Source organism: Saccharomyces kudriavzevii (genome assembly GCF_947243775.1).
Source record: "Saccharomyces kudriavzevii IFO 1802 strain IFO1802 genome assembly, chromosome: 14".
NCBI lineage: Eukaryota > Fungi > Ascomycota > Saccharomycetes > Saccharomycetales > Saccharomycetaceae > Saccharomyces > Saccharomyces kudriavzevii.
In genome coordinates, this window is record NC_079285.1 from 690,165 (window position 1) to 718,118 (window position 27,954).

The window sequence follows — 27,954 nt, forward strand, 5'->3', positions numbered from 1 at the left end:
TTCTGCTGGATGCTGCACTGCCCTTGCAATGGAGACCTCTGTACCTTAAACTTTGGCTGAATCTTCACTAGCTGTTTCCAAACTGCCATTTCTGCTTTCAACGTGGGTGGTGATACAAAAGTTCCATTGCCGGGTGACGTTGAAAAATTTGAAAAATAAAATCAAAGATTGTATGACATAAGAGGACATGAGCAGCGATGAGATGAGCTCGAGGCTGAACCATTGTAAGTGACGCATAGCCAATAGCGACAATGTTTGCCTCAAGATTCGACCCTTCTCAGTTGAAAGCTGCTGTGACTGCTGCACCAGAAAAAACCGTCAAGCCCACACCACAGGCCATCGTGCCTTTGAAAAGACAGGCCACTGGACCCGCTAGTGAAGACGACGATGCGTCTGACCAGGAATCAGATGATAGTTCCGAGAAAAACGCAGGAAATGATGACCGCATGCAAGTGGTCAGTGGGGCTAGCGAAGAAGAGTCCAGCGAAGTAGAAGATGAGGAGAGCAAACCGAGCACCCATAACACCGTACTTTCAAGATTCAAGCAAACAGTGTCATTGCAAGATAGACTGGATGCGTCTGATGTTGTCGGGGGGAGCGGAGACGAGGTTCTAGAGGACGATACCGTTCCGTCACACAAATTAGAACAGATTCCCCAGCCGGAACTCGTCAAAAATCCAATGAACCTAAATAGGAATTCTCTAGAACATAAATCCGCCGGCTGGTTAGACACTGAAAGGATATTCTATGACAATTCCATGACCAAGCCGTTCTCAGATTACAAGAATGAGCTAGAACCAAAGTTATTGCAAAATATCTGCAAGAATTTTTCGACGAATGCTTTCCCCATCCAGTCGATCATCCTGGACTCCATATTACCAATACTGAACTTCACTCTGAACGTATCCAAGAGATACTTCACCAGAAGAATCGGTGATACTCTCGTGAATGCTGCTACTGGCTCAGGTAAAACGTTGGCTTACTCCATCCCCGTTGTTCAGACTCTGTCCAGAAGAAAGATTAACAGATTGCGCTGTCTGATCGTTGTCCCCACAAAACTACTGATCAACCAAGTTCACACCACATTGACGAAGTTAACACAGGGGATGTCACTGATTGTCAGCATTGCCAAACTGGAAAATTCATTAAAGGATGAACATAAGAAATTTCTAAACCTGGAACCCGATATCTTGATCACTACTCCCGGTAGATTGGTAGATCATTTGAACATGAAATCAATAAATTTGAAAAACTTGAAGTTTTTGATTATCGACGAGGCCGATCGTCTTTTAAACCAATCCTTCCAGGGCTGGTGCCCAAAACTCGTGTTTCATTTAAAGACAGACAAGTTAGACACATTTCCAGGGAACGTGATTAAAATGATATTCAGTGCCACATTAACTACGAACACGGAAAAGCTGAACGACCTGAATCTTTACAAACCAAAACTGTTCTTGAAGCAAACCGATAAGCTGTACCAACTACCTAGCAAATTGAGGGAATTCAACATAAACGTCCCAACGGCGAAAAGTATTTATAAACCATTGATCCTGCTATATTCAATAGACCAATTCATAGCACATCTTTCTGATGCCTCCAAGATTTTGATCTTCGTCAAGTCGAATGAATCGTCGATCAGATTGACCAAGCTGTTGCAGCTAATCAGCGAATCTCGCTCCCAATCTAACATATTTAGAAACCTTCAAAATTTAGAGATGGTAATCAATTCTGTCAACTCGAACCACCCCCAATCGGAAAACAAGAAAATCGTTGCAAATTTCTCCAACCGTTCGAAGAGTGCAAGCATAAATATTCTAATTACCACCGATGTCATGTCGCGTGGTATTGATATCAACGATATTACTCAAGTGATAAATTATGATCCGCCAATGTCTTCACAGCAATACGTCCATCGTGTTGGCAGAACTGCAAGAGCTAATGAGACTGGGTCCGCCTACAACTTACTAGTCGGCAGAGGTGAAAGGACGTTTTTCGATGATTTAAATAAAGATCTGGACAGAGATGGTAAGTCTGTCGCACCATTAGAACTGGACTTCACCTTATTAGAATCTGATTCTGAGCTCTACCACTCTTCGCTGGAAAATTTGAAAAACTATCACAACAACGCCTCACAAACTTGATTTCTTTCCCTTCCATCTCCGCATCCATTTATTCCTTATCGTCCAGTTTTTTTTTTTTTTTTTCTGTGTTTATTGGTCTCATCTGAAAACTCCTGGGTATAGTAATATTAATATGTATATATATGTGAGTATGTAACTGTATAATTATATTCGGTCTATATCTATTGTGGCTTCACAGGATGGAATGCTTGTTCGAATGCACTTGTCAACAGCTAACCTTAACATCAACTCGTCATCATTAGATCCACCTTTCATAGTTATTTTAATCAGCACCACATAAAGCGTGAAATTTACTTTGCTTATTATTATATCATCGTAATTTAAAACGCATCTGGATTTGAACTCGCTTAATTTCTCTATTTGGCTCTTCATCATATTTTTTATATTTGTTGGGTTTTCAGTAGAGGTTATAGGGTTCCAAAACCCAGTTTTCGCCTTCTCTCTATTGATTGTAGCGATCGGTAACGAGCTCATTGATCTTGGTCGTACGTATGGATTTACTTTACCTGACTTGGACTCAGCTTCTTGAGCATTCGTAACCGCATCAGCGGCGAGATTGTTATTGAGTAGCGTTGAGTTGGATAAAGATGTAGTGGAAAATCCCATCAATAGTATTGTCGAGGTCCATCGTGCTATAGTTAGCCCATGCCATAGAATCAAAATCGAAATCACAAAGGTGGCCAGATAATCGGATACACTTGATAATAAGTCCAATAACAGCGGATATATGAATAAGTACGCGGTGTAAGTGATGGTAATTATTGGATTCTTCGTCTTCAAGTTGCTGTATTTATTAGCATAGAACGTCTTATAAAGTGATAATGTCGACAATACTAAATTGACCATTAATACACCGTACCATAGAGTGATGTTTTCATTTTGTGAATCATTAGCGCTAGCAAAATGAGAATGAGGAATTTGTTCATTGATTTCATCGTGGTCGTGGCTATTTGTTGATGTACTGCCTGCTTCTACGAAGAGAACTATGAGCTCTTCGACTATATGGAATAAAAGGTCTAGTCCGACAAAACACAATGAAACAGCAAGGGCAAAACTTAATAGAACATCTATTCTATTCAGTCCGAAGGGAAATGTGATTGTCCCCGTGAACCAAACCTGGAATAGCGACAGATTTTCCACGAATATGATTACCAGAGACCCGATGATGTCGTAAGTAATAAAATGCGATAGTGTGATGAAATTATTCCAGGAGTATAAGTGCCCGATTTGAAAAGTGATTAAGCATGCGAGAACTTGTAGAGCTGTTATTGATAGCTGAAGGTGAGCCTTTGGCCATGGTAAATTTGACATCAAATCGCTCAGATCTGGAATAGGCAGAGATTTAGCGATGTTTAGCGGGATTTTTACTTCAGGTTCCTGGAAAAAATTCATCGACACAGAGGAATGCTTATAACGATGTCCCTTACGGAACGAAGTTCTTGATGCAGCTGACGAGGGCGGTGTCTGCTGATGTGGTTGTAAAGTAGATGCTGTAAAATTAAATGGAGAATCGAGGATCAAAGAGGATCTTTTACCGTTGCCAGTATCCGGAGAAATGCCTCTTACCGGCGATCTTGTTCTGGGAGGAGGCGGCACCAACTTCGGTTCTGGTATATACTTGAGTGATTGTCTTCGATTTTCACCACTCTTGCTTTTCAACGAAGCACCTTCATAGGCGTTGTTGTTACTCGAAACATTTTCACCAAATGTGAAAGAAGGGTTGTAGATTATGCTGGAACTGGAGTTGTTTCCCTCTTTAGCAGAATAAAATAGCGAGCTAGGCCTCGGTGATGCAAAAAGTGTTCTGTTTTGCGATGTCATGCCATCTGCGTTTCCGACACCATTCACGTTGGACAGCGAGAAGGACGAAGCATCGGAATCATTCAATTTGGGAGTTTGAAAAGCAATTTCCGGGGACGAATTGTCCTCCTCCTGTATAGCGTTCATTTGCAGCGTCTCCATGGCTATTTTCTAGTCTTATATTTTCAGCCACAAACCACTAAATATCCACAATCGCTCTCTCAGCACCAGAAATACCTTGAAGGTCCATCAATTTGGACACTGAACATTCTCATTACTATGCTATTCTGGAAAAATATGGAATACGTTTTTAGGGGCATTACCCGCGCTGAAATTTTGGACAATAATAAAGGATCTCCTCTATGATTACTATTACATTATCACAATGGATGGCCGGATCAATTATATTCTATGGGCTACGGGACGAGAAGGGATGGTTACTAAGAGTCAGTTCAAGGGCAGCAGCACTACGCTAGCGCAGCTGATCCAGGAAGTCGGGCGCAGTGGGGGCAGAAAGCCTGTGTTCCAGTACAAGGTGCCACGTTCTATACGGTGGGCTTCCACCGCCTTAGCTGTGGTATTTCTCACGTATGGCGCTGCGTACACCGACATGTCTTGGAGAACCGCTCAAGAAGTGTACGGAAGTGCCACCGAGAAGGAGCAGCGCAGTGTGTGGTTCAGGTGCAAGACGTTCGGGCCTGTGGCGCTAGGGGTCTTGCCAGTGGTCCTAGCTGCCGGAACGAAACATATAACGTCAAGGCTGGTCACAGAAATGAAGTACTTACCACCCATTAAGAATAAGGCGGTGCCACGGTACCAGTTGACGCGACGCACACCCTTCCTAGGAAAGCAAGTTACCATTATTAGAGACATCAACGAACTGTCCAAGAATAAGAACACCAAGATCTTCACCGGCGTGGGCTTACAGGGTATGGAGGACAAAGCCACGTTTGTCTTCTTCGTAGTAGACAAAGGGGCGAATTCATTCTTCAATAAGGTTTACATCTTCTCAAGATCTGGTAGCGTTGTCAAGAACGACGCCCGGATACTGGATTGCTTTTTTAGCAATGTTGCAGACAATAAGTTACTGAACAAGTCCGTGCTCACACAAATTCTTTCTAGTACATCTGCCAAGACTCAATTCCACTCCAATAAATCTAGGTCATCCATCAAAAACATCATAAAACCAAAATAGTGGCCGGGATCTACACAAGAAAGCATGTAAATAATAAACCTAAACATCTGTATATACACGTAATATCTACAAGAAGCCGAACAGTCTTAGAATATAATCGAGCGTCAAAGCATATGTAAAGTAGAGTCCGGTGTTGATGTTTGCAGTAAAATATTTCCAGCAGTTTTTAGGATTGTCAAGGTCCACTTTCTTGATCATGCCAAACAACCTGTAAGCGAAGACGCCCAACCCACCAATGAACCCGGGTCCCCACAACAACCCGCTGTTCAAGCCTGCAACGGCTAGCAGCGTAATTTGGGATACTGACATAGCCTTCATGATAGACTTCGTGCGTGGACCCCACGCCAAAGCGGTGGACTTGATTCCCGCTTTGATGTCGAACTTCTTATCTTGGTGCGCATATATGGTGTCGTAAGTCATACACCACAGATAACTACTCAAGTACAAAGGTACCATCGTGGGCCAGCACATTATACCCATGGCTGGAAATCCAAGCAGTGCCCCCCAATTAAAACAGGCGCTTAATGCGGCCTGAGGATAATACGTGAACCGCTTAAACAAAGGGTATGTAAACACTATGGGCAGGGATGCCAAACCTAACCACCAGCATTGCGCGGGAAGCAAAGCCAGAACGCCCATTCCGACCAGGGTTTGAGCTCCCAGGAATACCAGTGCCCCGCGGGGAGTCACTCTACCAGAGGCAATGGGTCTCTCGACAGACCTGATTACTCTTTGGTCCAGCTTTCTGTCCAAATAATCGTTAATGGTGCAGCCAGCACCTCTCATTACCAAGGCGCCCACACCGAAAACACCCAACATACCAGCTGTTGCGCCCAATGAGGCACCTTGCATCATGGCCCCCATAAGTATAGACCAACTGCAGGGCAAATATAACAGCCACGTGCCCACAGGTTTCTCCAGCCTCATCAGTTCCGCATACGGAATCCATTTCTTGGGCAACCGAGACACGAACGGCCCCAGTCCATCCAATCTTTCCTTACGTGCCACTTCCAACTCTTTCGAAGTGAAAACGGGTGGTGCCGACCCCTTCGAGGAGGAAGGCGTCGACATGAATCTCTTTCTACCGATCCCGCTGATTCCAGCAACGGTTACTCGCCCGCTACCCACAATTGACTTCCCTAGCAGAATACTGTTTCTATGCAAAACAAACATTACTCGAGCCTGCTATCATACGACCGCTCCTCCTGCTGTATCTCCCAGAATATCTGGCCCCTCTGATAAGCTTGGCTTACTTTTGCTTTTGACCTTGTTCTTGTGAAACTTTTCACGATGCCGAAATCGCCGAAGTGGCTCGTTTAGCCTTTTCTCGAAGATTATTATATAAAGAGCATACAGCGTGCTGACAATGGTGAGGCAACGTTGGCCAAAGACCAAACCAGCGAGCCCACCACAATGACCATTTATACAGCATCCGTTACTGCGCCCGTCAATATCGCCACTTTGAAATACTGGGGTAAAAGAGACACCAAGTTGAATCTTCCCACCAATTCATCAATCTCAGTCACTTTATCGCAAGATGACTTGAGAACCTTGACATCTGCGGCCACTGCGCCTGAGTTTGAGAGAGACACCTTGTGGTTGAATGGGGAACCACATAGCATTGACAACGAAAGAACTCAAAACTGCCTGCGCGACCTCCGCCAATTGAGAAAGGAACTGGAATCCAAAGACACTTCGTTGCCCACTCTATCCCAATGGAAACTGCACATTGTCTCTGAAAACAACTTCCCCACAGCCGCTGGGTTGGCTTCCTCTGCAGCTGGCTTTGCTGCTTTGGTCTCTGCCATTGCCAAGTTATACCAGTTACCACAATCCACTTCTGAAATTTCAAGAATTGCCAGAAAGGGTTCTGGTTCAGCTTGTAGATCCCTTTTCGGTGGGTACGTGGCCTGGGAAATGGGCACAGCTGAGGACGGCCATGATTCCATGGCGGTACAAATTGCAGACAGCTCCGACTGGCCTCAAATGAAAGCCTGTGTCCTTGTTGTCAGCGATATCAAGAAGGACGTGAGTTCCACTCAAGGCATGCAGCTGACAGTTGCGACTTCCGAATTATTCAAAGAAAGAATTGAACATGTCGTCCCAAAGAGATTTGAGGTCATGCGCAAAGCCATTGTTGAAAAAGATTTTGCCTCCTTTGCCAAGGAAACAATGATGGATTCTAACTCCTTCCATGCCACATGCTTGGACTCCTTCCCTCCTATCTTTTACATGAACGACACTTCCAAACATATCATCAGTTGGTGCCACTCAATCAACCAGTTTTACGGCGAAACGATTGTCGCCTATACCTTCGACGCAGGTCCCAATGCTGTATTGTACTATTTAGCTGAAAATGAATTGAAATTATTTGCATTTATCTATAAATTATTCGGCTCAGTTCCTGGATGGGACAAGAAGTTTACTGTTGGACAACTTGAAGCCTTCAACCAACAATTCGAATCTGCCAACTTCACTGCACGTGAATTGGATCTTGAATTGCAAAAGGGTGTTGCCAGAGTAATCCTAACTCAGGTCGGTTCAGGCCCACAAGAAACAAAAGAATCTTTGGTTGATGCAAAGACCGGTTTACCAAAGAAATAAGGTGGCATAATTCGACATGTAATACTTTTTTTTTTTCTTACAATAGCTAATATACGTTTCTTCTACACTGCTGGTCGGAATGGCCAAGCTTCAATTTATAAAGTTTTTAGTTTAAAAACAATAGACAACAAATTCAACCATTAAAAGAAGCTTTCGAAAAGGCCGACATGCACTTCATTTTTTACATAGCAGAGTTTCTCTTCAGCTTCTAATTTCCGTATTTGTAATTGCATCACAGCAAAAACTTCCGCCTGTTTCATCGTGGAAAACCTTATTAGCTGCTCCGTTCACATTTCCTGCGTCCACAACCACTTTATTTCGGCCATAAGCCACTTTTAGCTTGTAAGGTTCCCTTTTGGTTATTGCATGTTTCAAGTGCAAACACGGTGTTACGCATTTTCTTGAAACAATACTAAAACGCCCTGATGACTTGAAACAAGATACTAATACAAACAGATGGCTTTTAAGAAGCAATCAAAGCGTATATAAACGCTGAGAATAATGACACATCACCAATAATCATAATGGAGTTTTTTCACTTTTACTATACTCTTTTTTTACGTTCTTCTTTGAAGCACAGCAAGCAACCACTGTAAAGGTCAGAAACTAAACATTTTCAGATGATGTCGCCCTCCATTCATTTAACTTATCTATTCACGATATTGTTGGGATTAACCAATATTGCTCTGGCATCCGATCCAGAGACAATCTTGGTGACAGTGACCAACACAGACGAGGCAAATGGAGCTGTTGAAACCACGGTTTCTCCCGCATTGGTCTCCACTTCGACCATAGTTCAAGCCCATACCACAACCTTGTACACAACTTGGTGTCCCCTGACTGTGGCCACTTCATCTACTACTGCGGTTCCTCCTTCCGTTTCATATGCTGCAACGTTATCAAGATTCAGTACCTTAACGTTATCTACGGAAGTTTGCTCACATGAGGCATGTTCTTCATCATTCACGTTACCAACAACCACCTTTTCTGTGACTTCCGAATATACCTCCTATATATGCCCTACTTGTCACACAAACACAATTAGTTCATCCTCCAAGATAGAAACTACAGCTGAACCATCGTCCAGTGTTGTTTCATCGTCGACAAGTACCTCCACATTATCTCCTAGTACTTCGACCTTCTCGAGCACAACCGACTCAAGTTCGAGCTCAAGTATAACAAGCTCCAGTCCAGTTTTCGCTTCCACCACTCTATCATCAGCAAGCTTTCTCTCAACTTCTACTTTCACAAGTTCGACTTCTTCTTCCACAAGTTCTACTCCATCTTCCACAACTACAAGTTCTTCTTCCACAAGTACGACTTCTCCTTCCACAAGTTCGACTCCATCTTCCACAAGTTCGACTCCATCTTCCACAACTACAAGTTCTTCTTCCACAACTACAAGTTCTTCTTCCACAAGTTCGGCTCCATCTTCCACAAGTACAACTTCTTCTTCCACAAGTTCAACTCCATCTTCCACAAGTTCGGCTCCATCTTCTACAACTACAACTTCTACTTCCACAAGCTCGACTTCTTCTTCCACGAGTTCTACTCCATCTTCCACAACTACAAGTTCTTCTTCCACAAGTACGACTTCTCCTTCCACAAGTTCGACTCCATCTTCCACAAGTTCGACTCCATCTTCCACAAGTACAACTTCTTCTTCCACAAGTTCAACTTCCAAAACTTTAAGCTCATCCAGTTTAGGTTCTACTACTTCCACTTCTATTGAACCAACCTCCTCTTTGGTTTCATTTGTATCCCCATCATCAAGTACCTCCGCAACATCAACGTCCACATCTTCATATGCTCCATCCACGCATTCTTCCTCCATCTTTTCAACTTCATCAGATGTTACTACTTCTTCTGCCACTTCTTCAGCAGTTGAGACAACCACTAATTCCCAAAGTTCGTCTGAATATACTAGCAAATCTACAACTTCCACTATTGCCCCATCATTCTCCATGTCCACATATTTTACGACGATTAGTGGTGTCACTACCATGTATACTACATGGTGCCCGTACACATCTGGGTCGGTGGTTGCTACACTAACTAATACACATGACACTACTGCGATTGAGACTACCACTTGTACTCATGAGTCTTGCATGCCCTCCCAAACTACCAAGTCCGTTTTATCCTCCATAGTCACATCCACAACAAGCGTCGTCACTTCTGCAGCCACATCACATGCGTGTTCTACATGTACTAAAACGTCAGGTTCAAGCTCTTCAGAGCAACCACCTTTTACAAATTCTGTAACACAAGAAACGACATCTACAGAAAATGTTGCAAGCTCAACAACGGCCTCAGGCGAAGATTATAATAAGCATGCCACCGGTAAATATCATCAAACTTCATCCGATATCTCATTTGTTTCTTATACAACAAGCAAGGAAACGGCCACATCAAGTGTCAGTTCAACATCTCGAGAACAATTATCATCCCCATTAGCAACATCTATTCTATTGTCTTCAACTTCCGCTTTATCATCTTCGTCCTCTGCAACTACATATTTTTCTTCTTCTGCAACTGAGTGGTCCTCAAGCAGTCCTGTGTTACCGTCCAGTTCTGCATCATCGTCAAATGTTAAGCAGTCTTCAGTTGCCACATCTTCCGTTGTTTCGTTATCAGCCGCTGCGCTTTCCTCCTCTTCCCCTGTGGCGGCTACACAACCTACCTCCACGACATCTACGTCTGAAACATTAGCCGTCGAATCTTCATTGACTTCCACATTATCATCCATTCATTTCTCACCATCTCCATCATCTTCTTCTCCATCACAGACTTACATCACCACAGCGCCAGAATTATCCAGTTCAACTATTATGCAATACCAATCATCTTCAATGGTAGTAGTTAGCCAATACACGGGCAGTGGTTCGCAAACCCATTTGCCACTAGGCAAGCTTTTCTTTGCCGTCATGGCAGTTGCTTTCAACGCAATTCTTTAATAATCTCAGATACATTTATCAGTATTTCTATAAAAATATATAATCAGTTCAAACAAACCGATAAACCGATAAACTTAATAAAAGATACTTTTTGTTTTTACATATTTACTGGCGCTCTTGAGTTTATTAGACTTTCGATTTAATTCGGGCTAACGATTTTACGCGGGGGGATGAATCCAATATGGTGATTGTAAAATAAAGGACAGAATCTAGCGTAAAGACAAAAACGACTCCTTCGAACCTACAAAGCTACCTGAGCAAGCGTGGAAACACACAATGCATTTGAAGAAGGGGAAGAGGAGCATCAGCACAGTGTGGCGGCTTCTATGGAAGCGTTTCTATTCCGTACATTCTAGGACAAATATGTACTCGGCTAGAAGCAGGAAAAGGCTTGTAACAAATTTTACAAGGGTAAATGGGCTACTTCTGAGCTGCAACTGTGATACGTTCCCCTATATGCGCACTTTATGGAGGTATTTCAATGCACCCGGTAATGTGATGTTTGTCACGACCAATATTGTTGCCTTCATGGGCATTGTCGCCTATAATACAATGATTACCGTAAATAATGAAAGGGCATTCGAAGAGCAGATGATAGCCGCACAGATGAGTCTGGCGAAACAGAGAAAAGGATTCGAAACTGGAGCGCTCACTTTATCTCGAGATACTGAACTGGATGATCAAGAAGATGATATTAAATGCGAGCGGCCAGCGTCACGGCATGCAGGAGAAGATCCGTTTGTACAAGAGCAAGACGGGCAATTAGACTCCCCCATAAAACACTATACTTTAGCAGATCTGGTCTCAAACAAAGAGGCAAAAGTCGCCGATTACGATTCGCAACGCGTGAAGGCATCCATATTCCATATGCTCTATGCGTACATGCTATACCGAGATACTATTCAGCCGAAAACGGAGGTCCAGAACCACAGCAGCAAGGAGTGGCGTCACGAGGTAGAGCTCTTGATCAAGGGGAAGCAGGCGCAGGGCACCCATCAGAGGATAGACGTGTTCTATGATTTATGGAACAAAAAATTTGACAAGGTAGTGACGTCGCTTGAAAAAGTGCAGAATTTTGAACTGCCGAACTGGTCGAAATACCCTACCATATTGAAGTTCGTATGCACTGAACTTCACAACAACGATTTGAAAACACTGGACGAGTTCAAGCAGTTCTATGGCAAGGTACGATCAAACGAGGTGAAGAAACTACTGGGACTTTGGCTTTACGACCATTCCTTTCTTTTTCCTCGCAATCTCTACGATAACGAAAGTGAGGAAGGCTTTTACGACACATTGATCAAAGACTCCATGCAGGACAACAAGATATTCCAGAAATACTCTTCCATCGTAATGAATCCGTACAACGAACGCACCCAGCTTTTTTTTCCCAACATACATACTCAGCCTGCCAACAAACCAATACCGAGTATATCTCTAGAAACGTACACGAGACTGCTCAGCGGGTACATTACCCTGCAGGAAACGAACTGCAAATACGACTACAACGATAATATATTCAAGCTCATCAGCATCCTCAAACTGAACTGCTTCTTACAGCGCAACAGGAAGAAGCATCCGGCGGCCAACGTCAGAATTCTACTGCCGAAAGATGAAGACCGCTCCCAAGCCCTCAGCACCATCTCGCAGGCAGAAAGGAAAACCTGCTACCAAATTTTGAGCAAAAATAGAGACGTAATTGCGCTGCTGAAACGCATATCTGACATTCAAGCAGACTCTTCATAATGAAGCATGTAAATATGTACTTCCCTAATATCCTCATCATGTTACACGACGTCACTAATTTTTTTTTTGGTAGTAAATTTTTCATCGATGAGCTCTAAAAGCAAAGCCATTTTACCAGTAATGTGACAACATGGTCTCCTCAGCACTGCACATCACACGACTAGTTTACTTAGAATGAAGTTCCTAACGACAAACTTCCTAAAATGTTCTGTCAAGGCCTGTGACAGCAGCAACGACAACTTCCCACTGGAGTACTGCGGCAACAAATGCCAACTGGTGCAGGACGAGTCTATCGAGTTTAACCCAGAGTTTCTGCTGAACATCGTCAACCGTGTGGACTGGCCCGCCGTGCTTGCAGTCGCTGGCGAACTGGGAAACAGCGCATTGCCCCCTAGCAAACCCTCATTCCCATCATCCATCGCAGAGCTCACCGACGACGACATGGCCATCTTAAATGATCTGCACACTTTGCTGCTGCAGACGTCCATCGTTGAAGGTGAAATGAAGTGCAGAAACTGCGGCCACATCTACTACATCAAGAACGGCATCCCCAACTTGCTGCTACCCCCACATCTGGTATGAATAGAGAAAGACTCCTGCGGGTGGGCACACAAGATAGCAACACCACTATATACACAGATATATACCTAGCCTCATATACGTACAGGACCTCCCATGTAGCATAAACAAACTAAAGGACTGGGACTACCACCACAGTTTCTAATATTTGAGCCCTCCCGTCCCGCGTGATTTGGAGATACAATTTCCAAAGGCTTTGAAGAACGAGATCTTCTCCTGATTTAAGGACTCGAACCTGCTTATAGGGCAGCACAGTTGCTGCTTTGAAGGTTCAAGGGCCTTGAAGGTATCATCATTCGGACAACAGCAAGAGAACATGGCTGGACATCACCACGAACACGGGCATGGCAACGAGCACGAGCACGAGCACGAACAAGAACGCGAGCATGATTACCTTCAACGGCCTCCCTCCGGATCAGAGAGGACCAGGAGTATATCCTTTTCCAAGTTGCTCTCGCGGTCGTGGAAACGGAATGGGAGTTCATCCAACGGCGTGAGTGTGTCTAGCGTGAATTTAAACTCCGATGCAGAGAACTCGAAAGAACCGGATCACAATAATAGTGGCTCAGAGGGTCAATCTTCACGATTCTCTAAATTGAAAAGTATGTTCCAGTCTGGTAACAGTAGCAAAAACACCAGTGCCCATAACAGCAGTCAGAGCAGTCTTGAGGGCGATTCCACATCATCATCATCCAAGTTGAGGTACGTCAAGCCAATGACTGCGCCAGCAAATGCTCCTCCGGAATCTCCGCCCCTTTCTCCTACAATCCCGGAGAACGATGTCTTACAGACGCCAAAAATGGTACATATAGACCAGCATGAACACGAACGTGAACATTCACAATGCGGATCCCCCATAATGCTTTCGCCACCTTCTTTGAGTCCCACTATTGCTAAAGCCGGGGCCGGAAGGAGAAGATCACCTTCCACCCCGATAATGCCCAGCCAGAACTCGAAAAATAATGGCAGTGGATCTGCTGCCAGACCAAACAACCACCGACACCACTCGAGTTCGCAAGGGTTTTCTTCCAACAATCCGTTCAGAGAAAGAACGGGCACAGTACGTAGTAGTAACCCATATTTTGCATACCAAGGTTTACCAACGCATGCCTTGTCTTCTCATGACTTAGATGAAGGCCTCCAGTCGTATCCAAATGCAGGAGGTATCCATTTTTTATCTACTCCCACGTCAAAGACAAACTCTTTGACAAACAACAGAAATCTAAGTAATTTATCCTTAAACGAGATCAAAGAAAACGAAGAGGTACAACAATTCAATAGCGAAGACTTTTTTTTTCACGATATCCCCAAGGATGTGCCATTAAGGGACACTTTGAATGACTCGCCAATCAGGGACTCTTCAAAGAGCCCCACAACTACCCAACCGTTCCCTTCCATCGTTGTGGGGTACGGTAATCAATACGATGATGACAGCGACAATGATCACGATAATGAAAAGGAAGAACGGACCAAGACCAAGGGCAAACCTAGAAATCTTTCGCCTGCTAAACAAAATGGCAAATCCACCCATCCAAGGATAAAAATACCACTAAGAAGAGCAGCATCCGAACCCAATGGTTTGCAACTCGCTTCTGCCGCATCTGCGTCTTCTTCTTCTTCAACACAAAAGAAGTCACAACCCACCGATATAAACGATAAAAATCTTGGCCAGTCGGTGCTTCCTTCAAACTCGTTTTTCCCACAGGAACCACCTCCCAAAATTTCGGATTTTCAAGAACCCAGAAGGTCACGACGTTTAAGAACCAAATCTTTCAGCAATAAATTCCAAGATATCATGGTGGGTCCACAGTCTTTTGAAAAAATTAGGCTCTTGGGTCAAGGCGATGTCGGTAAAGTTTTTTTGGTAAGGGAGAAGAAGACAAACAGAGTGTATGCTTTGAAGGTTTTGAGTAAAGAGGAAATGATCAAAAGAAACAAAATAAAGCGTGTTCTTACAGAACAAGAAATTCTCGCTACCAGCAACCATCCATTCATCGTCACACTATACCATTCATTTCAATCCGAAGACTACCTCTACCTTTGTATGGAATACTGTATGGGTGGGGAATTCTTCAGGGCTTTGCAAACAAGAGAAACCAAGTGCATATGCGAAGACGATGCCAGATTCTATGCTAGTGAAGTGACAGCAGCGCTGGAATATTTACACCTATTAGGGTTCATCTATAGAGATTTGAAGCCTGAAAATATTCTATTACATCAATCCGGTCATATCATGCTTTCTGACTTCGACTTATCCATTCAAGCCAAAGATTCCAAAATCCCCGTTGTCAAGGGTTCCGCTCAATCAACTCTTGTCGATACCAAAATATGCTCAGATGGGTTTAGAACTAATTCCTTTGTGGGCACTGAGGAGTACATTGCCCCTGAAGTCATAAGAGGCAATGGCCACACTGCTGCGGTCGACTGGTGGACGTTAGGGATATTGATTTATGAGATGCTATTCGGTTTCACTCCATTCAAGGGTGATAACACAAATGAGACTTTCACGAATATTTTAAAAAATGAAGTCAGTTTTCCCAATAATAATGAAATTTCCAGGACTTGTAAGGATTTAATCAAAAAATTGCTGACCAAAAACGAATCCAAGCGGTTAGGTTGCAAAATGGGTGCAGCTGACGTGAAGAAGCATCCCTTCTTCAAGAAGGTTCAATGGTCCCTGTTGAGAAATCAGGAACCACCTCTGATCCCAGTGTTATCTGAAGATGGCTGTGATTTTGCTAAATTGTCATCTAATAAGAAAAGACAAACTAGTGAAGATGGCCATAAGCATCTCGACGAGCAAGAGAAAAACATGTTTGAAGAAGTTGTTGAATATGATGACGAAGTCTCGGAGGATGATCCGTTCCACGATTTCAACTCAATGAGTTTAATGGAACAAGACAACAACTCAATGATTTATGGTAATACCAATTCTTATGGGAAAATTGCATACACTCCAAACTCTAACAGATCGAGGAGTAACAGTCACAGAACTTTTTTTAAAAGGTAAATGGGTTCTAGCGTATAAGTATCGGTTTTACTTTATTTTTTACTCTTTTTCTCATTTTTTCTCTCATTTATTCATCAAACATTTAACGAACTCTATTTTTATACAAGATCCAAATTTGCGTACTGTTAGTTTATTCTTTTTATTTTGTCTTCTTTCTCCCTGTCAATTAGTCAGTGAATATGTAACTTAAATAAATCATATATCGGTCCTTCGATTCTCAGTTGAAGCATTTGATGAAGCATTGTCTCTCTTTATAGTTGATGGTATTGCTTTTTTCAAGTTATTTGCGTAGTATATTTTACGCGCTACCTAAGAAACGATGATACGATGGCGCCTTATACTAGTGAGAAGAGGATAAACAGTGCAGAGATTCATTGATATTTAGGGTATAGGCTCAAACATTCATGCAATATGGGACTGATATTAAGATGGAAAGAGAAAAAACAGCTGTCTAGAAAGCAAAAGGCTCAGAAATCGAGAAAACCTGCTAACACATCGTTTAGACAACAGCGACTTAAAGCCTGGCAGCCCATCTTATCGCCACAGAGCGTGCTACCGTTGCTTATTTTAATGGCATGTGTCTTTGCGCCCATTGGTATTGGGCTGGTGGTCAGCACAATAAGTGTTCAGAGATTGGTGGTAGACTACACAGAATGCGATGCACTAGCATCAGCAAAGTATTTTGAAACGGTTCCCTCTGAGTTTGTCGACTATCACTTCAGTAGCAAGGTTGCAACTAAACCCGAATGGATGCTACTCACCGATCCTGAGGTGGGTAATCAGACATGTCGCATACAGTTTGAAATTCCAAACCATATCAAGAAATCTACTTATGTTTACTACCATTTAACAAACTTTAACCAAAACTACAGAGAATATGTACAGTCACTTGATCTGAACCAACTGAAAGGGGAAGCGCTGATCGGGGACGATCTGGATCCCAACTGCGACCCATTAAGGACCGTAAACAATAAGACTATATTTCCCTGTGGACTGATAGCCAATTCAATGTTCAATGATACATTTGATACGACATTTAGTGGTGTAAATGGGACTCCTGATTACTTACTTAGCACAAAGGGCATCGCATGGGGCACCGATCGTCATAGGTATGGAAAGACCGAATATAATGCGTCCGATATTGTACCACCCCCAAATTGGGCAAATCAATTTCCCAACGGTTACACCGATGACAACATTCCGGACTTGCAAAATTGGGAAGAATTCAAGATTTGGATGAGGACTGCTGCGTTACCTAATTTCTATAAGCTAGCAATGAAGAATGAGACCAACGGAATAGGCAAGGGTACTTACATTGTTGATATAGAACTAAACTACCCAGTCAGATCATTCTATGGAACCAAATCCTTCCTGCTAACCACAAATAGCATCATTGGCGTCGGTAACGAAGCTTTAGGAGTCGTGTACTTAATTGTCTCTGGGATTGCGACTCTCTTCGCCATTCTGTTCCTGATAAAGGTCATATTCAAACCAAGACCGATGCATGATCATAGTTATCTAAATTTTGATACTAGCGATACTCAGTTCGAAGAGAATAGCATCATTAGTATTCCATTACGAGAAGTTTTATGATTATCTTATCATCTATTATACAAGTCCTGCATTTGACTTTGCGTCAAGAAAACGTTGTAATTATATGTATATTCAAGATAAAGAAGGTTGGATGATTGTACATCGTACTTTTATTTTCCTTTTGTATTCTGTATCAAGACATTATTCGTCACATATACGACACCTATATATTCATTAAATGTTCTTTGCTGTTTCCACTGTGCAGTAGAACGGACATATTAAAATCCATAATCGTTCTTGCGCCTTTTTAGTCTATCTTTCATTGCCATGACTCCACCGGTTGCTTCTGGTGGCGGCGTCGGGGTACCGGAAGCGTTAGAACTGCCCGATGTTTTACTTCGACCCAAGCTTGTCCTAAATTCTTGGCCTGCTGAAGGTTTAGTGGGCCGGGATGAAGTTCCTCTCGGTGTTGAGCCAGAGGGACTTGTGGAGTTGTTATAAATATCCTGAAAGGATTTACTCGCAGGTGTGTATTCCGGTGCGCTCTCATTCGGAGCAGGTGCATTCATGGGATCTTCTGAAGAAGCTTTCCTTCTCTGGGAGAAGGATGAAGAAAAATGATTGGAGCTTTGCTTTTTCATATCATGCTTCACTTGAGTATCCAGAATTTTGCGCTCGTTAGGCAAATTCTCCTTCTCTCCCAGCCAACCCGGGAACCCTTGAAAGGGATGCTGATTTTCGTAGAATTTGACCAGGCCCTTATGAACTAGTGTGGAATCTACTGTATCACCGTCTTTCTCTGTTTTGATGGATAAATGTGCCAAAGATGTCGACAACGATTTGGTTGACGTCTTGAACTTGTTCCAAAATCGCCCGGAACTTTCCTGGGAATGTAGTATTTGACTCATAGTGTGTGCAAAATCCTGATTATGTTGGTAGCTGGACTTTTCTACTCTGATCAACCTGTTAACTTTGCACCTTTCCCAATATTATATATTTATAAACCTCTAAAAGTGAAAAACTCCAAAGGCCTTTAACGAGCTCATTTGATACGTTTCGGAATAACAACAAGATAAGCGCCTCAGTGGGTTTGATCCTGGATTTGAAGTTAAAGACTTGGAAACGTTTGCTGGTCCAGTTAATTAACCATCAATAAGTCGTAACCTTCTGTCAGCTTTTTTGAATTTTTTTTTCTATTTTACGTTTCCTTATAAAAATAAGTAATACAAAAGAGAGACATATTAATGTCGCCAATATACAAACGATAAATTTTTTGATGCGTTTATTTCTATTTAAGCCACCGTTTTTTCCTTTAGATAAATACCGTACTTATCCTTTAATTCCTTCATGATTGGGTCGTTGATCTCTGGTGAGTATGGTGCTATTAGGCCTGGTCCCTTGATTGTACCATCCAAGACGAACTTGGTTGCAATTGCCACTGGATAACCGACGGTGGCAGCCATAGAACTGTAGCCACCGATTTTCCCATAGTCGACTAAAGTAGATGTTCTCGTTTCGGTAGTTCCATCAGCCCATTCGATGCCGAATTTGTGTTGCAGGACGACCATGTCTCTTTCACCGTCTTCATATTGCATCAATTCTTCTAGACGTGCACATAGGGTATCTAAAGCATTGCCTCTTGGTGTGGTTTTCACATCGGAGAACAAACCCAACCAAGCAAACCCGGATAGAATTCTCTCTCTGTCTTCATCGTCCTTCCAGTTGGCTTTTGAGTCGATGGCAGCAATCAAATCTTCTCTTGAAGCGGATTTGGCACCCAAATATTGTCTCAAAGCTTCGTTCCAAGCAATTGGCTTACTGAAGATTTCGTTAGCGTCGTCCTTCAACATACCCATGTCGACTAAAGCCTTAACAAACTCTGGAAACCCTTGGTATCTCAAAGTACCTCTAATGACAGTTTCAGCTTCTGGAATGTGGTATAGCTCTTTGAAAAGGGTAGAATCTCTATTTGGGTAGCAAACAAACGCATAACCAGGGTAGATGAAGTAAGGTTTAGCGGTAGCCATCAAATCTTCGGAAGAGACTGTCTCAATTTTACCGTCTTTCCAATATTTAGCAGAGTTTCTCAAAGCCAACAGCACACCTCTGGATGACCATGAGAATTTGTATCCCAATGGATTCTCAGAATCTTCAGGTGCTGGCAGCCCACCGCAGTATGACAAGAAGGACTTTAGCTTACCGCCAGCTCTGTGGACTTCGTCTATAGTCTTGACCGCATACAAATGGTCGATACCTGGGTCCAACCCGATTTCGTTCATGACAGTAATACCTGCCTTTACGATCTCTGGTTCCAATTCCTTTAGTGCAGGAGAAATATAAGACGAAGTAACCACATCGGTCTTAGTTCTGATGGCACTCTTCACCACATTTGGATGGAAAGTGTATGGAATTAATGAGATGACAACATCATTATCAGCCAAAACCTTGTCTAAAGCATCATCATCGGTAACGTCCAATGAAATAGCTTTGGAGCCAGAAGGCTTGGCCAAAGCTTGCGCATTGGCTAATGTTCTACATGCGACAGTGACATTGATGTCATCGGTAGCAGCGAGTGTGTCGATGACTGGTTGTGCAACAAAACCAGATCCTAGTAACAAAACGTTTTTTCCCATATTCAAGTGTGCGTTCTCTTTGCGTCTTGCTTTCTATCACTAAATGATTCTTCTTACATAATTACAACAAGAGCCTACGGTTTATATACGATTTATGCCAAATTCCACGCTGTTTGTATCATCTATTATAGATAATTCCATTGGAAATTCCAAATACCCTTATTATGTATGGTCTTTATTTTTCACCACAGAGCGAATTTTTCCATTGGAATTTCGATTCCAAACCAGTGAGTAATCTTCTTCACCGCTAAACGTTTTGCCACTTGGGCGGTACTACTCGCCATTGCGGTCCTCACAATGGTTTGATTGCTTCGGAAGAAACAAAAGTCCCTGCGAGATCACTCCTTGGCTTGATCTCGTGTGCAGTTGCCGTTAAGAGTTTGACTTTTGCTCCATTGTGCTTTTCAATTACATTGAAATCGAAGGTCATGAAATAACAGGCCACTGTCTTACGGGCCAGTCAAATACGATATCGAAGCCGTTGCATACATAGCTAGCAACAGGTGGAGTTCTCTTAGTGAGAGTTGGCTGGCTTTTAGCAGCCCCAGCCCTGATAAAAAGAAAAATTTAATCAAAAATGTTTGCCAGCTTTTTTCCCGTGACTTTTTCATAGTTCGGTATAAAAGCAGGCCGAAAATCAATTACAAGATTTCTTTGGTCCATGTTCTGAAACTCTGCCGTTTTGTCTTGGTTATTGTTTAGTTGTTTCTTATATAGTCATGGGACTTTATCTCCATGACTATGCCATTTCTAGGTAGTCTATGGTAAACGACTCCCGTAAATTATCCACACGTTTGTTGTCTTAACTGACAGCAACACAGAGTAAGAAGAAGTGAAAGAGATTTATCCCTTTCGCCCATCTTTTTTTTATTTTGAAGGCGTGTAACATCTTTTGCTTTCAGCAGGCCCTATTTCTTGACCTTGGTTATTACAAGAGACTTTTTTTTAAAAAATTTCTTCTCTTTTAATTATGTACATAAATGTCATCAGTTAACTACAAATGAGCTATCTATCAATATGCTTTTTTTATTTACTACTCAAGCTTGTTATTCCCCTCTCCTTTCCACTTCTTGTTTAGCACGAAAAAACATTGCCATGCATCATCATGCTCGATTTGAACTTGCCTTTAATTCTTTTCTTTCACGTTCTCATATATCTAAATCTACACTATACTTTCCTTTCCACAGCATTAAAACGGGTTTCAGTTCTTTTCGCGCTAATACATTAACTAATCATACAATTTTTGTCTTGTCTTTTTGGGTCTTAATTCGCAGCTCATTTCTGGTGTTTTCTAAGGTTGTTTTATGATTTTTTTCTTTTTAAGTTTTTCAGTTTTTTTTTTTTTTGGATTTCCGATTGATTGATCAATCTTTTCTTTTGAGTGGTTGCTTCCTATGAGAGCGTGTTCCATTGGTGAACACGCCAGTAGGATTATTTCCAGTAGGTTTCTTAACTGTCTTCCTTTCCAAACAAACTTCTATGCCATCAATCAATTTCTTTTTTTTCTCTAAAGCATCGATTTGACTCTTCTGGGTTTCGAAATCGGCAACTGCAAAGTTGTCCGCTGCCGTTATCCTCATGACTTTACCAAAATCTTTCTCTAGAGCACTTCTCAATTTTTCTTCTCTTAAACCATTCGTTCCCCTAATGTAGATGGGATAAAAGCCATCCTTATTAACGGTGCTGAATACTGGTTTTTTCTTATTTTTGCTATTGCCACTAACATTGTCTTTACGGTTGCCCATTTCAAACTTTCTTTCGGTTGGTTTCTTCGTAACGGTTTCAGGTCTGACGTATTCAACCGTAGTACTACTCTTGCTGATCCGGTCGGAGTTTTCATTCATCAGTTTTGAGGCCCAGGTCATTCTTGGTGGGTTCGCAACCGGTTCTAAAGAGGGCGAAACCGTTGGAGCGCCACCATTAGATTCTTCAGATTCGGAGACATTGGGCTCAATTGCTTTACATTCGGTGCCAGCTTCCTTTACGCTTTCAGGTGTCGTTGTCTCTTCACTAACGCTTTTACCGTTGAGTAGTGGAGGCTTACCAACAGCACTTATAGTCTCAACAGAATCTTCTTTAGCCTTTATTGGCGCAGTCTTCTTTTCGGTCTTTAGTGGTTTTTCATTGGGTTTTGCAACATTCTCTGGTTCCTGTATCGTAGGTTCTGCTTGTTTGTGGTTGGCCTTGGTATCGGAAGGCACGATTTCAGTGCGGGTCTTGGATTCTTTAGCAGCGGGAATAGCTAGAGATTGGCTACGATCAGCATTCGTTGTCCCTTCTTGAGTAGAAGGTTCAGACTGTTCGATTGCTTCTTTGACTGTTTCCCTTTTTGCCTTTGGTTTTGTTATTTCTGGAGTTTTTTCCTTCTCCTTCTCTTTTTCAACTCTTGAGTCCTGCCTTATTTTGCCACTTTCAACTGGGCTTGCTGACTTCTCCTCTTCAGGTTGTGATAAGGAATCCTCTGTTGGAACATAAGGCTTGAATGGGCTAGGAATGAACCTGATGATATCATTAGTAATGTCAAATGTAGAGCCATTGCTAGATGGTAGTAAAATGAATGTTTGACAAAACTTGTAGACAGGAGTTCCCGTCCAGAACATTTCGCCGGTGGCTATGATCAAGATGCTTTTGTGCAAATGTCCAGTATACTGGAAATCTATCGTATCCAATTTAAGTTTCAAGCCTTGAACTTTGTTCTCATTTCTAGAAAAAAACTTGTTGATGTTTTCTCGTCCAGTAACTTTTACTGTTGGAAGGACATCATCCTTTTCGTTCGTTGACTTGGACTGATAATTGGTATGTGTTAGTTCGGCTGTATTGGCATAAAAATATGCCAGTTTAGAGGGATCGGTCCTCATTCTTTCGTAATAGTTTTGCAGAAAAGCAAAACATATGTCTTGAACCGTAACACCCATTTCTCTCCTTGTAATTTCTACTTGGTGCCTCTATTCGGGGGTATGAATTCAAATGCAACTATTAGTGACAAAGAAATAAAGCTATAACACACTTGAAAAAAAATATGCGATGATTTTCTATATCCTTCGTGAACCTTTTCTCTCTAAAAAAAACTTAATGAAAAAAAGGTTTATCAGTAAGGTGATTTATCAACAAGGTTTCTGTAAAATAATTGGTCGAGTATTTGAAAGAAAGTAAGGCTTGAACGAAGATAATAAAGAAAAATAAGTGATTATTGAATGAGCAAAATTGAATTAAAATGTAGGCAAAAAACACAACTTGAAGAAGTAAACGGAGAACTAATTAAAAGTTTCGGGAAAAATGAACAAAATTAGAGGAATATTTTATTTTCTACTCTTTGTTTACAATAGTCTTGTTACTAACGGCAACCAGTGAAACCTCCTCTGTTTGTACTATTCTTGTTTTTTCCAGAAAGGTACCTTATATCAAGTATTATCCTTGCACAGTATGATTTCCCCAAATGAATGTGAGCTGCTCTTTGGAAGGAATCGATGGAGATGGAAAAAAAAATAGCTTAGTTTAACGTCCGCTGGTTGTGATGGAACTTTTGACCGTAACGGTAACAACTGGGGACAGGGAAAAAAATACGAAAAGGTAGTGTTGCCTAATCTCAAAAAAGTGTAGTCACTCTAGAACTATAAACAAAGAAGCTTGTACTTCCTCTTATCCCTGGAATAGATGCTTGTGCTGCTTGAGATATGTCATTCATTCATTACTCGCCACCTGATGTTTTTCGCTATTTGGACGAAAAATTTCCAAGAAAAAACCGTTAAGTCACACCAAAAAAATCACGTGACCTAATGGTTCAAGGGAATAACGCATGGATTTTCAGGTGAAAGAGCTGTTTACAAGATGCCAGAACTATTCTGCGTTGCCCAAAATTCAGTGCCTGTTGTTTTTGTTTTTAAATGATTTTTTTTGTTGAATTGTGTATATATAGTACATAAACGATCATTGGTCCCCGTCAATACCATATATGACACCTTGATACTTGGCGAAATCCGTACCGTTTGGGAACTTATGCATGGACAGTTTGCTCAATTGGCAGAAGGACAAAAGCATCAACAAACTCTGACCGCCTGTGGTGGTGAAAATGGAAAATCTTGGCAAACCTAGTTCATCGGCCAATGTAGTTAACGAATACTGCTGCTGCTGCTGCTGTTGTGAAGATTGCTGCAACTGAGGATTTTTGAATTCTTGAATTATTTTATACACCAGGTTCAAGTCGTAAAAGTTGGGCATGTACTGGTGGACCCACCACTCGAAGTCCTCTTTGTTGTTAGGCATGGCATCGTTCATCAGGATGTTGATCAAGAAACCCAGGTCATATGCCGCATGGTATGTGATCCAAGTGACAGAGTCGTCCATCATCAAGCCAGAGTCCATTAGCAGTTGTGAAAACTCAAATATGTCAATCCCCGAATTTTCGTGTTTCTCAAAATTGATGCCTGATTTCCTGAGTAAGTCTAAAGATTCTGTAGACATGATTTCCTTCTTTGGATCAAATGCAAAATTAAATTGCCATGTCGATGGGCCATTGTCGGGCTTGTTACCGTTGGCGTCACTTAAAGAAAGACCGAGTTGTATTGGGTTTAGGAAGTCTACGTTAGCCCTCATCGTCTGGTAGTGGTAGTCAACCTTCGACCTGAAAGTGCCGATGGGCCTCGCCAAAGTGCCTACAAATTCAGTGCTGATTGATACGTGATTATACTGGGAGATCAGTTGTCTTATAATGGCGAATTCACTGTAGAGGTTGGACTTCCAGACGTCACGAACAAACAAGTAATTTGGGGGTGGTAAAAATATTGGCGGCATACTTTGGTTGTTTAAATGCTTCGGCAACTGAGACGCCAAGGGACGGTTGAGTCCCATTCCCTGTTGCTGCTGATGTTGCTGATGTTGTTGTTGCAGGACGTTCAGGCCGGGCGGCAAGCTAGCGACTGATACGGGCGTCCCGATGGCAAATGGCTGCTGCTGTTGCTGTTGCTGCTGCTGTTGATGTTGTTGTTGCTGCTGCTGCTGCTGCTGATGTTGCTGTTGGGTTAACAGCGGATCGTCCTTCTGCTTCAAAAGGTAGGCATTATTAATGTCCTGACTCACGGAGCCATTCATTGTATTTACTGGCATCCCTTGAGGAAACATTCTTGCTCTGTTGACCTGGGGCGAATATACCTGCGGTCCCATGTTCTGCTGCTGCTGCTGCTGTTGTTCTGAGATTTGCCTTTGAGAAAAGAACTGCTCGCCTCCCACAGCTAGCACCCTCGGTTGTACGTTCATAGATTGCATACTCTTTCGTGTTTTTTTATTTAGATATGAAATCGAGTTTCCTTTTCTAGATCATTCGAATAAATGCTTCAATGGTAACAGCAAAATACTTCTGGCAATTGAACAAGCTGATGAACCCTTGTTTAAGCTATCCTACGAGGCTATCTCTGTGCTATTATTCAAGACTCGATAGAAAGAAAATGTCATAACGGTGAAAAAAAAAAGAGCAGCGGGTAAGAGCTAAGTTCCGTTTGGAATGACCAGTATAACGAGATCTATTCTCTGATCCGGATATATATATCTTATAATGTGTAGAGTTAGATTCCTATTGTACTTGAGTTTTCTATTGGAATATTATACTTACAAACTAACTAATTACCTATCTATATTATCTCCCCCAGAATGTTTGTTGCTGAAATAAAGAAAAATGAGAAAAAACGAACAAAAAAAGAAAAAAAAAATCACTTGTAATCTTTAATTAATATTATACACCGGTTGTTTGTTTTCACCTCTATGCTGTCTTTTCAACTTCTTTATTCTTCAGTTCGGTTTCCTCTGTCTTCTCAGGTGGAACAACGAACCAAGGAATCTTACCTCTGTTGAAGTCGTTCAGAATCTGTTTGGAAACTCCAGACTCATCCGGCTCACCACCCTTCAATAGTCTCCCCTGCTTTCTTGCCAGAATTTCAATGAACTCAGTGGCGTCCTTCCACCCCGAAATCTCGTACGTTCTTTCCAAGTGCTTCACCTGGCAACGCTTTAAGACACCTGGGATGTATTGTTCTGGATGGGTGACATGCTCGACTCTGACGACACCTCTGAATAAAATATCTTCTTCGGTGTCCTTGCTAGAAGGTGGAACAATACCTGGACAATCAATCAAAAATATTCTTTTCATAAGAGTAATATATTGCCAGACTTTAGTTTCCCCAGGAATTGGTGCCACTTGGCACACCTTTTTCTTTCTTAGCGTGTTGATGATGGATGATTTACCTGTGTTTGGATAACCAATGAACCCGACGGAGATCTGCTTTCTCTCAGTATGCAATTGGGAGAATTGACGTAGCAATTGAATTAATGAACCTTTACCGAAAGAGTTGGTAATAGATGCATGAAACGCCAATGTTGGACGGTCCTTCGACAAATGTTTGACCCAAGCTGCCTATTCGTAAAATCAAAATTGAAAAAAATTTGTTAGTAAAAAAATGCATTTTTTCTCGTAAAAGGTAAATCTTTCCTCAAGAGGTATGATATTCGAGATTTTGAAGGTTTGAATAGCGATTTGAATTGAATTGAAAAGAAAAAAAAAATAAGATGAAAATTGTGAGGATCTTTACTACGAACATTTTGTATGGATACTTGAGAAACAAAACTCAAATAACAAAAGCTCAACTCATAAGATCCTCGCTGCTCTAAAAGCGAAGGTATACCTTTAAAACAAAGGTTATCCTTCTAATTTATCCATTAGGCTTCCTCAGAACGAGGAAATATGGATAAGCGAGCAGTATTACTCTCCCAAAACAGTAACAGACACTTCTGTAGAAAAGGTTATCCTAAACGGATAAAGAAGCACCCTGACAAAAAGGTTTGGTAATAAAATTCATACGCAATCAAAAAAACAAAAAAAAAATCTCATGTCGCTCACTATCCTCTTGCTAAAAAAAAAAAAATGTTCAACATACTGCAACCCAAGTGGGTACCAAATCACACTTATTAAGAACATAAATCAGGTGTTTATGCGCCGTTTCCTTTTTCATATACTCCTCCACGGATTTGCAACGTGTTCCCAATGGATCTCTTGCATCCAAAACGTGTATCACCACGTCGGATGAATCAATGACTTTGTATAATTCGTTCCAGATACGCTTGGATTGACCTTTACTGAAAATAGCTTCCTTAGCTGCGGCAGTCCACCCGTTTTCTTTGTCTTCCTGATTCCCCATCAACCCCAAAGTGGCGTCCAAGACTTGTTTTTCCTCGTACTTGGTAGTATCTTCATCGGTGACTTTGACCAAATCCTCCAGACTGGATGCAGCGAGACGTGGCCTCTTTCTTTGTGATTTGGGCCCGAACGCATCAGCGTAACTTTCGGTATCCAAGATTCTGGCGTTTGGGGATTCATCTGTGTCCTTCTCCTCCAACAAAGACATCGGAAGCTTGTTTCTTCTTAAAAGAACTTGGTAAGTGTCCTTTTGGTTCTCACCCAGGGCACTTCTGAAATGCTGCAGGGCATCCTGAGATATCACTCTAGTGTTACCAAACCAACGACGATCCGGTTGCACTCTCGCATCAGGTATCGTAGCGTCCTGGAAGGAAGCAGCTCTAATCAAATTACCTTTCTTATTCCTGATTTCCTTCCCACTGGTGTACATATTTAGAAACTTGACTCTCTTGGAGTCTCTGTAAAAATTCTCACCCTTCACACGAATATTACCATCTTTGGTGTTCCCTTCACGAATACGTCTCGATTTCTCTTTCTTGCCAGTACCCATCGTGAATTTCTTTCTCGAATATC

General features: G+C 42.0%; 15 protein-coding genes across 15 annotated transcripts; 8 read left to right on the forward strand and 7 right to left on the reverse strand.

Annotated features, from left to right (window-relative positions):
- Window positions 1–251: 251 nt before the first annotated feature.
- DBP6 (putative ATP-dependent RNA helicase DBP6) lies at window positions 252–2,141 on the forward strand (the record flags this gene model as incomplete). The annotated part of the gene is made up of 1 exon (XM_056230964.1): window positions 252–2,141. One exon carries the CDS (start codon window positions 252–254, stop codon window positions 2,139–2,141), a length of 1,890 nt encoding a protein of 629 aa, XP_056084830.1.
- A 144-nt stretch (window positions 2,142–2,285) lies between these two features.
- Window positions 2,286–4,103, reverse strand: ZRG17 (Zn(2+) transporter ZRG17; the record flags this gene model as incomplete). Its single annotated transcript, XM_056230965.1, has 1 exon — window positions 2,286–4,103. One exon carries the CDS (start codon window positions 4,101–4,103, stop codon window positions 2,286–2,288), a length of 1,818 nt encoding a protein of 605 aa, XP_056084831.1.
- A 223-nt stretch (window positions 4,104–4,326) lies between these two features.
- On the forward strand, window positions 4,327–5,136 carry MRX15 (Mrx15p; the record flags this gene model as incomplete). The annotated part of the gene is made up of 1 exon (XM_056230966.1): window positions 4,327–5,136. The coding sequence occupies one exon, from the start codon at window positions 4,327–4,329 to the stop codon at window positions 5,134–5,136; it is 810 nt and encodes a 269-aa protein (XP_056084832.1).
- A 66-nt stretch (window positions 5,137–5,202) lies between these two features.
- On the reverse strand, window positions 5,203–6,309 carry COQ2 (4-hydroxybenzoate octaprenyltransferase; the record flags this gene model as incomplete). The annotated part of the gene is made up of 1 exon (XM_056230967.1): window positions 5,203–6,309. One exon carries the CDS (start codon window positions 6,307–6,309, stop codon window positions 5,203–5,205), a length of 1,107 nt encoding a protein of 368 aa, XP_056084833.1.
- A 240-nt stretch (window positions 6,310–6,549) lies between these two features.
- MVD1 (diphosphomevalonate decarboxylase MVD1) lies at window positions 6,550–7,740 on the forward strand (the record flags this gene model as incomplete). The annotated part of the gene is made up of 1 exon (XM_056230968.1): window positions 6,550–7,740. The coding sequence occupies one exon, from the start codon at window positions 6,550–6,552 to the stop codon at window positions 7,738–7,740; it is 1,191 nt and encodes a 396-aa protein (XP_056084834.1).
- A 620-nt stretch (window positions 7,741–8,360) lies between these two features.
- AGA1 (Aga1p) lies at window positions 8,361–10,697 on the forward strand (the record flags this gene model as incomplete). The annotated part of the gene is made up of 1 exon (XM_056230969.1): window positions 8,361–10,697. The coding sequence occupies one exon, from the start codon at window positions 8,361–8,363 to the stop codon at window positions 10,695–10,697; it is 2,337 nt and encodes a 778-aa protein (XP_056084835.1).
- A 276-nt stretch (window positions 10,698–10,973) lies between these two features.
- On the forward strand, window positions 10,974–12,443 carry PET494 (Pet494p; the record flags this gene model as incomplete). The annotated part of the gene is made up of 1 exon (XM_056230971.1): window positions 10,974–12,443. One exon carries the CDS (start codon window positions 10,974–10,976, stop codon window positions 12,441–12,443), a length of 1,470 nt encoding a protein of 489 aa, XP_056084836.1.
- Window positions 12,444–12,617: 174 nt separating this feature from the next.
- Window positions 12,618–13,025, forward strand: TRM112 (RNA methylation protein TRM112; the record flags this gene model as incomplete). Its single annotated transcript, XM_056230972.1, has 1 exon — window positions 12,618–13,025. The coding sequence occupies one exon, from the start codon at window positions 12,618–12,620 to the stop codon at window positions 13,023–13,025; it is 408 nt and encodes a 135-aa protein (XP_056084837.1).
- A 313-nt stretch (window positions 13,026–13,338) lies between these two features.
- Window positions 13,339–16,032, forward strand: FPK1 (serine/threonine protein kinase FPK1; the record flags this gene model as incomplete). The annotated part of the gene is made up of 1 exon (XM_056230973.1): window positions 13,339–16,032. One exon carries the CDS (start codon window positions 13,339–13,341, stop codon window positions 16,030–16,032), a length of 2,694 nt encoding a protein of 897 aa, XP_056084838.1.
- A 411-nt stretch (window positions 16,033–16,443) lies between these two features.
- Window positions 16,444–17,625, forward strand: SKDI14G3700 (putative aminophospholipid translocase regulatory protein; the record flags this gene model as incomplete). The annotated part of the gene is made up of 1 exon (XM_056230974.1): window positions 16,444–17,625. The coding sequence occupies one exon, from the start codon at window positions 16,444–16,446 to the stop codon at window positions 17,623–17,625; it is 1,182 nt and encodes a 393-aa protein (XP_056084839.1).
- Window positions 17,626–17,843: 218 nt separating this feature from the next.
- MSO1 (Mso1p) lies at window positions 17,844–18,473 on the reverse strand (the record flags this gene model as incomplete). Its single annotated transcript, XM_056230975.1, has 1 exon — window positions 17,844–18,473. The coding sequence occupies one exon, from the start codon at window positions 18,471–18,473 to the stop codon at window positions 17,844–17,846; it is 630 nt and encodes a 209-aa protein (XP_056084840.1).
- Window positions 18,474–18,857: 384 nt separating this feature from the next.
- On the reverse strand, window positions 18,858–20,198 carry LYS9 (saccharopine dehydrogenase (NADP+, L-glutamate-forming); the record flags this gene model as incomplete). The annotated part of the gene is made up of 1 exon (XM_056230976.1): window positions 18,858–20,198. One exon carries the CDS (start codon window positions 20,196–20,198, stop codon window positions 18,858–18,860), a length of 1,341 nt encoding a protein of 446 aa, XP_056084841.1.
- Window positions 20,199–21,562: 1,364 nt separating this feature from the next.
- On the reverse strand, window positions 21,563–23,113 carry BRE5 (Bre5p; the record flags this gene model as incomplete). The annotated part of the gene is made up of 1 exon (XM_056230977.1): window positions 21,563–23,113. One exon carries the CDS (start codon window positions 23,111–23,113, stop codon window positions 21,563–21,565), a length of 1,551 nt encoding a protein of 516 aa, XP_056084842.1.
- Window positions 23,114–24,125: 1,012 nt separating this feature from the next.
- POP2 (CCR4-NOT core DEDD family RNase subunit POP2) lies at window positions 24,126–25,460 on the reverse strand (the record flags this gene model as incomplete). The annotated part of the gene is made up of 1 exon (XM_056230978.1): window positions 24,126–25,460. The coding sequence occupies one exon, from the start codon at window positions 25,458–25,460 to the stop codon at window positions 24,126–24,128; it is 1,335 nt and encodes a 444-aa protein (XP_056084843.1).
- Window positions 25,461–25,950: 490 nt separating this feature from the next.
- On the reverse strand, window positions 25,951–27,931 carry NOG2 (putative GTPase NOG2; the record flags this gene model as incomplete). Its single annotated transcript, XM_056230979.1, has 2 exons — window positions 25,951–26,601; window positions 27,122–27,931. 2 exons carry the CDS (start codon window positions 27,929–27,931, stop codon window positions 25,951–25,953), a joined length of 1,461 nt encoding a protein of 486 aa, XP_056084844.1.
- Window positions 27,932–27,954: the final 23 nt, after the last annotated feature.